Source organism: Pan paniscus, chromosome 6 (genome assembly GCF_029289425.2).
Source record: "Pan paniscus chromosome 6, NHGRI_mPanPan1-v2.0_pri, whole genome shotgun sequence".
Lineage (NCBI taxonomy): Eukaryota > Metazoa > Chordata > Mammalia > Primates > Hominidae > Pan > Pan paniscus.
Window position 1 is genome coordinate 195433000 of NC_073255.2, and position 7909 is coordinate 195440908.

Genomic DNA, 7909 nt, shown 5'->3' on the forward strand with positions numbered 1-7909 from the left:
CAACTTCTTAAGATATAAATAATTAAAAAATATATAAATGGAGACAAGTCAAAATGTGAGAGGGTTAAAGTGTAGAATTTTTTGTTTGGTGTTTTCTTTCCTTTGTTTTTATTTCTTTATTTGTATTCTAAGGTAAGTTGTTATCTCTTTAAAATAACTTGTTTTAGGGCTGGGTGCTGGGGCTTATGCCTATAATCCCAGCACTTTGGGAGGCTGAGGTGGGAAGATTGCTTGAGTCTGGGAGTTTGAGACCAGCTTGGGCAACATAGACCTCATCTCTACAAAAAAACCCCCAAAAAACCCCCCAAAAAAACCAATCAGCTGGGTACAGTGGTGCCCATGCCCACCTGTAGTCCCAGCTAGCTACTTGGGAGGCTGATGAGGGAAGGTTGATTGAGCCTAGGAGGTTGAAGCTGCAGTGAGCTGTGATCTTGCCACTACACTTCAGTCTAGGTCACAGAATGAGATCCCGTCTCAATAAATAAGTAAATAATCACAATACAAAAACCTATAATAGCTTCATTCAAAACAAAAAGCAACAAATTAGAACATACTAGCAGAGACAAGGAAGACAGGCAGAAAGGAACAAAGGAAGAGAGGAGTCTTAAGCAGAAATCAAGCAACAAAATGGCAGTAGAAGGTTCTCACTTAGCCATAATATCACTGAATGTAAATGGTCTCAATTCTCCAATTAAAAGGCATAGAACGGCTGAATGGTTAAAGAAACAAGACCCAACTGTATGCTGCCTTCAAGAAATTCACTTCACCTATAAAGACACACTCATACTAAAAGTGAAAGGGTGGAAAAAGATATTCTATACAACTAGAAACCAAAGAAGAGCAAGAGTGGCTATACTCATGGCAGATAAATTAGACTACAAATCAAAGACTGTAAAAAATGACAAAAAGGGGTCTATATATAATGATAATGGGTGAATTTACTATATAATGATACAGGGGTCAATTCAGCAAGAGGATATAACAGTTACAAGTATCTACGTACCCAACACCAGAGCTCCCAAGTATAGAAAGCAAAGATTAATAGATCTAAAACAGAAATAGACTGTAATGCAATAATAGTAGGGTACTTCAGCACCCCACTCTCAGTAATGGACAGATTACCCAGACAGAAAGTCAACAAAGAAACATCAGAGTTAAACTACACACTAGACCAGTGGTCCCCAACCTTTTTGGCACCAGAGACTGGTTTTTGTGGAAGACATTTTTTCCCAGAACCGGGGATTTGGGGGACAGTTTCAGGATGAAATTGTTCCACCTCAGATCATCAGGCATTAGATTCTCATAAGGAGACTGCAGCCTAGATCCCTCGCATACACAGTTCACAATAGGGTTCATGCTTCTGTGAGAATCTAGTGCCGCCGCTGATCTGACAGGAGGTGGGGTTCAGGTGGTGATGCTCACTCGCCTGCTGCTCACCTCTTGCTGTGTGGCCCAGTTCGTAATAGGCCGTGGTCTGGTACTGGTCCATGGCCCAGAGGCTGGGGACCCCTGCACTAGACCAAACAGGCCTAACATTTACAGGATATTTCTCTCAACTGCTGCAGAACCAGAGGCTGGGGACCCCTGCACTAGACCAAACAGGCCTAACATTTACAGGATATTTCTCTCAACTGCTGCAGAACCAGAGGCTGGGGACCCCTGCACTAGACCAAAAATAGGCCTAACATTTACAGGATATTTCTGTCAACTGCTGCAGAACCAGAGGCTGGGGACCCCTGCACTAGACCAAAAATAGGCCTAACATTTACAGGATATTTCTGTCAACTGCTGCAGAACCAGAGGCTGGGGACCCCTGCACTAGACCAAACAGGCCTAACATTTACAGGATATTTCTCTCAACTGCTGCAGAACCAGAGGCTGGGGACCCCTGCACTAGACCAAACAGGCCTAACATTTACAGGATATTTCTCTCAACTGCTGCAGAACCAGAGGCTGGGGACCCCTGCACTAGACCAAATAGGCCTAACATTTACAGGATATTTCTGTCAACTGCTGCAGAACCAGAGGCTGGGGACCCCTGCACTAGACCAAATAGGCCTAACATTTACAGGATATTTCTCTCAACTGCTGCAGAATACCCATTCTTTACACTAGCACATGAGACATCATCCAGAATACACCATATCTTAGGCCCCAAACAAGTCGTACAAATTCAGAAGAATAGAAATCATATTGAGTATCTTATGATTATCATGGAATAGAACTAGAGATCAATAACAGGAGGAACCTTGGAAAATACACAAACACATGGAAATTAAACATCTTCCTGAATGTCCAGTGGGTCAATTAAGAAATTAAGAAGGACATTTAAAAATTTATTGAAACAAATGAAAATGGAAATGTGGCATATCAAAATCTATGGGATATGGCAAAAGCAATACTAAGAGAGAAGTTGATAGTAATAAATGCCTACATCCAAAAAAGTAGAAAGACTTCAAATAAACAATGTAACAGTGCACCTCAAGGAAGGAGAAAAGCAAGAACAAACCAAACTCAAAATTAGTGGAAGGAAAGAAATAGTAAAGTTCAGAGCAGAAATAAATAAATTGAGACAAAGAAATTACAGAAGATCAATGAAATGAAAAGTTGGGTTTTGAAAGATAAGCAAAATCGACAAACTTTTAGCTAGAATAACTAAGAAAAAAGAAGACCCAAATAAAATAAAATCAGAAACCAAAGAGGAGATACAACAACTGAGCCCTCAGAAATACAAATAATCATTAGAGACTATTATGAACATCTATAAGCCAACAAATTGGAAAACAAATTTGATTTTATGAAAATTTCAATCCAAGAGAAGTATATAACCATCTTATTGACACAAATGTATGTAGTTTTTTAAAAAGTGCCATATTTTCATGGAGCCAATCTTAATGGCCCATACTTGAATCACTGATATTCAACTTTGTTAAATATGTGTTTATATATACGCTGAATCTGTTGATTATTGGCCATTTTGGAAGAGAAACAGTGTATCAGAGTCAGGTGAGTGCTCACCTTTGTAATTTGTGAGGAGAGATTCAATGTTACAATTTTATGTTAGGAAAACAAATTAATGTTTTTGCAGTACAAACTAAAGCAAGCTCATCCTCCAAAAAATTTCTCTGGCTGCTGAGATCAAGTTACGAAAAAAGCAAAAAAGAGGCTGGGCATGATGGCTCACACCTGTACTCCCAGCACTTTGGGAGGCCAAGGTAGGAGGATCACTTGAGGCCAGGAGTTCGAGACCAGCTTGGGCAACATAGTGAGACCTCATCTCTACGAACGATATAAAAGGTGGGTGTAGTGGTGCCTGCGTGTAGTCTCAGCTACTCAGGAGGCCGAGGCAGGAGGATTGATTGAGCCCGGGAGGTCAAGGCTGCCGTGAGCTGTGATTGCACCACTGCACTCCAGGCTGGGTGACAGAGTGAGACCCTGTCTCAAAAAAAGAAAGAAAAAGGCCATGCTCAGCAGTGTTCTTTCTTCCTGGTCATAGGCCGGCTGTTCGGACGGAAGCATCAGGCTGCACCAGCTGAGCTCCGCGTTTCCGCTCCTGCAGTGGGACAGCAGCACGGACAGCCATGCGGTCACCGGCCTGCAGTGGTCCCCAACCAGGCCTGCTGTATTCCTGGTGCAGGACGACACATCCAACATCTACATCTGGGACCTCCTCCAGAGCGATCTGGGTCCTGTCGCCAAACAGCAGGTCTCCCCCAACAGGCAAGTGGGGAAGCTCTGGACCAGCTGCTGGTTGGGGGGGCGGGCTTCGGCCACAGGTGCCACTTATGGTCTTTCTTCTTTAATTTTTGCATGAGGCTGCTACATTTTAAGATGTGGCCATATGTAAATTTAAATAATATGTTCAGTTAAAAATTAAAAAGTATTGTTTTTGAGAGCAGTGTTAGGTTCACAGAAAGTTGAGTGGAAGGCAGAGATTTCTAGCACCCTGTCCCACATCCCGGCCGGAGGCACGTGAGGTGCAATCACGGGCCTGTTCCCACACCACCACCACCGAGTCGACGGTTTACCTGAGGGTTCACTCTTGGGTTGTGCGTTTAAATAATATTTTAAAATCACTTTAAAGTGTGATTATTTTATATTTAGCCCAAGCTAGTCTATTGGATTAAGAGATTCATCATGCAGTATTTCCCTATCATTAGTGTTCTGTGAGTAAGAAATGATAGTTTGTGAGAGCTTCTTAGTTATGTTCCTTTGCCAGTCTTACGAGCTATAAGTTTGTAATGTCTGAACGAGGTACTTGGTGTTCCCCTAGTGTCTCAAGGGGGAAAGAAGGATGGTGTGTGGAATTAATGGTCCACATGACGCCACACTAAAGCCATTCCAGCCCAGGCCCCTCGAGGGGCTCCCAGCTCACAGGCAGACCAGTACGGCTGGGGCGTGCATGTCAGTTCACGTGATGTCACTGATGGAATTAAGACGGCTGCACTCCCATCGACACCACTGTTAGGTAGTTCTTCGTTGCTTTGTTTGTTTCACAGCAGAAGTGTTCACGAAAGCTTTCGTCATGAGGTGCTCTGCCTGGGCTCTGCTTGTCTGTTCACCTGTGTTTTTTTTCTTGAGATTTTTACATTTCTTTTTAATAAATTCTCCTACTGTGAGGGTTTATGTTGACCTGGGGAGAGAAATCCCACAGCCCTTTTGTAAAGGAAAGATAAGAGTTTAATAGAATGTTGGGGGTATCCCAGTGAGATCTGAATGAAATTAAGAATTGCATTTATTTAGTTTGATTCCTAGGTTTACTTACGTTATTCTGATTATTAAAAAATACATTAAAATCCAGACTGTGATTTGCAGATAACCACACAACACACCTGCAGTTTATTATTCCAGAAAGCATGTCCGTGCCTGCGTTACAGGATAAACACATTTACCCAGCACCGACTGTGTGCCTGGCGGCTGGGGCTCCGCACCCTGAGATCTCTCCCTCCCTGGTGGGCAAGAAAGACAATGAGCAGAGTGAACGAGGGGGTCCCGAAATGTGCTGGGAAACGTGCTGTGGAGGCAGATGATGAGGAAGAGGTCACGAGCGCGGGTCAGGGCCGAGGGGGCAGGAAGGATGGTCCTGTCGTGGGGACGTTTGGGCAGAGACCTAGGAGATGGGGTCTGGGTGAAGGCAGCAGGGCCTGGGCAGGGGCGGGTAGCACACCCCAAGGTGGGCTGTGCTGCTGTGGCGGGGACCGGAGGGTCTGAGCACAGGAGCCCCAGCTCTGTGTGTGATGGACTCCAAACGTGGCTCATAGTGGAGAGCATGTTTGTTGTCATTAGCAGGTTACGCACCCTTCGGTTCTGGAGCCTTGTCTTAGGGGCGTCATGGCTTTCCATGAAGGAGAACGTGCTAGGGACCTCGGCTTCAATCTCCAGCTGAGACCCCGATGACCGGCTGCCCTGGAGCTCCCCTAACCCCTCAGCAGTGCCGGACGCCGGGTCAACCCTGTCCATCTGTCAGGAAGGAGGCGGCAGCCCAGCCCACGTTCCTCTACTTCTACTTCCCACACGGGAAAAGGCTCTGGAAGGAGGTGGCGCTCTCTCCTCCTGTTGAGCAGCCAGAGGGACCTGACACAGAAAGTGCCCAGTTACTTTTCTCTGGTTAGACAGAGAAACAGAACAAGAAGAAACGGATGTTTGAAAGGAAGGAGTTTAGATACAAGCAAGGATTTAACACTTTTAGAGTTACATTACAATCTCTGACAATGACTTACCCGTTGCATGTGGTTGAGAAGCAGGTTGGCTGTGGGGAACAGGCAGGGCCCTCAGGGCCAGCACGGGAGGTGGCAGGAGCCTTGTGGTGGCTCAGTGTTGGGCCCAACTTTTGCTTTTGTCTTCTGCCCTCTTTGCTTGGATTCTGTCTACCTTAACAAATATGAAGGACGCGTAAAAGAGCTGACGGGTGCTAGTGCTGTGTTTGCACATCTGCCGTAGGTGTGGTTTTAAAGCACCTAGACATAGTTTACCAAGGGACTGTTTTATTTGCCCAGTGTCAGGGAAGCCTTTGGTGTCCACCGTCTGTTACTGATGTTTTCAAGTCTGCAGCTAAACATCGCCCATGCTTTACACACGCAATTGAATAGCAGTATTAAAGTCCACTGGTGAAAATCCGAGTGGCTTGTAGTTCCTCATGGTCTGCCCCTTTTGGGGTGTCACGAGGCTTCATTCCCACACTCTGCCGCCCCACGTCCTGTGGAGTGAGCAGGGAGGGGGTGCACTCAGGTAGCTGTCAGGTTGGATGTGATTTTCACCCCTGTAGTGACAAGGGCAGGGACCCTACCCCCATCATCAGGCACAGCCGGGATCCTGGCAGGTGATGGCACCAAGCTGGATCTCAAAGGACAAGTGGGAGTGAAGCAAAGACGGGCAGGGAGTCTGCAAGAGGCACGGGGAGACGGGGTCCCCAGCCAGGCCTGGAGTTGCAGGTGCCAGGAGTGTGAGCCGTAGGCCTAGGGCCACAAGGAGACTGGGCGTGTTTCTACCAGCCACAGGAGGGGGTTTGAATGGGGGCCAGGTGGACAGCAGAGGTGTGTCTTTGAGAGTCTCTGTCAGCCTCAGGAGAGGATTAGAGCTGGGGCCTGGTCAGGGAGCGTGTGGTCATCAGAGTGAGGGAAGGGGCCCCTGGGAGTGAGATCGGGGAGACAGGGTGGCCACAGGTCTCATGCTTGGGCACTGGGTGGATGATGGAGGTGCTGGTCCCATGGAGGCCAGGAGTGGAGGGGTCCGGGGCTCCAGGGTGAGTCTGGGCTGGAGACGCAGACTTGTGAGTCCTGACACTCAGCTGTGGGTGAGATCCAGGGAGGCTGGAGACCAAGGACGAGGCTCTGATAGATGGGCCTGCCTGTGCTGCTGATGGCCCCCACCTTCTCCAGGGACCTGCTGGGGGCTACTGACTCCCGGCCTGAGGAGACAGCAGCACGTCCTCATCACTTACCTCTGCGAAGTTCCATCTGGCAGGTCTCTGACATGCGGAAATGCGTTTTCACACATTTATTTCTGGTCTAGCTTTCATTTTGGCTATTGGTATTTTTAGAATTTCTCATCCGTTTCACTCTTCCCATGGAAGATAGACATCTTGAAGACTCAGACAGAACCGAATGTCCCTTTGTGTGCACTGACCCTCTGCTTCTGCCCCTCTCCCTGCAGGCTGGTGGCCATGGCTGCGGTGGGTGAGCCCGAGAAGGCTGGTGGCAGCTTCCTGGCCCTGGTGCTGGCCAGGGCGTCTGGCTCCATCGACATCCAGCACCTGAAGAGGCGGTGGGCGGCCCCGGAGGTGGACGAGTGCAACAGGCTGCGTCTGCTTTTGCAGGAAGCCCCATGGCCAGAGGGAAAACTGCACAAGTAGCGGGTGTGGCTGAGAGGACGGCGTTTCTGTAATGACCCAGATTTAAAAGACATAAGGTGGATAATTCTACATTTGTGTGCAAGTATATTTATGTATATAGACTATGTATATTCTGTATATAATTTATTTTACAGGAATATTTCTTTGGTATTCCCAGTAAATACATGACTACTTTTGAATGGAAACAAAGAACATTCTAGCATTTACAAAACTTCCAGGGGAATGTAGAGCCACGTCCAGGGTGCTCTTTTCTGAGAGTATTTCGAGTTATTTTTAGAACAGTTTAAATATTGTCACATTACTGCTAGATTTTAAACAGCCTACCATGAAAATGTATCTTAATGAACTATTTTCTTATGCATAAAGTATGTGAACACACGTCTAAATTAAAAGGAATTGCTCCACCGAAATGACCTCTGCCAATAGTGTTTTCTTAAAATTCTTGAGCACCTTCTTTTGGGATTATTGGAATGTTATATTTGCAGAGCAAGTCAGACATGTTTTCCATTAGTACTAAAAGTTGTCCTTGTGTAGAAATCATACAAGTAAATAAACTCT

At 46.4% G+C, this 7909-nt stretch overlaps 1 protein-coding gene across 6 annotated transcripts in view; it reads left to right on the plus strand.

The window, feature by feature from the left end:
• The window catches only part of DYNC2I1 (dynein 2 intermediate chain 1), a 90633-nt gene extending 82872 nt beyond the window's left edge, over positions 1-7761 (plus strand). For 5 of the 6 annotated variants that reach the window (XM_034951834.4, XM_034951835.4, XM_063606142.1 and 2 more), the window contains 2 exons: positions 3497-3720; positions 7153-7761. In XM_034951834.4, coding sequence (XP_034807725.2) covers positions 3497-3720; positions 7153-7351 — 423 coding nt within the window. In that variant the 3' untranslated portion in view covers positions 7352-7761. Of the gene's footprint in view, positions 1-3496; positions 3721-7152 lie in introns of those variants that run through there. The other variant, XM_055115588.3, reaches the window with a different exon arrangement.
• The last annotated feature ends 148 nt before the right edge of the window (positions 7762-7909 follow it).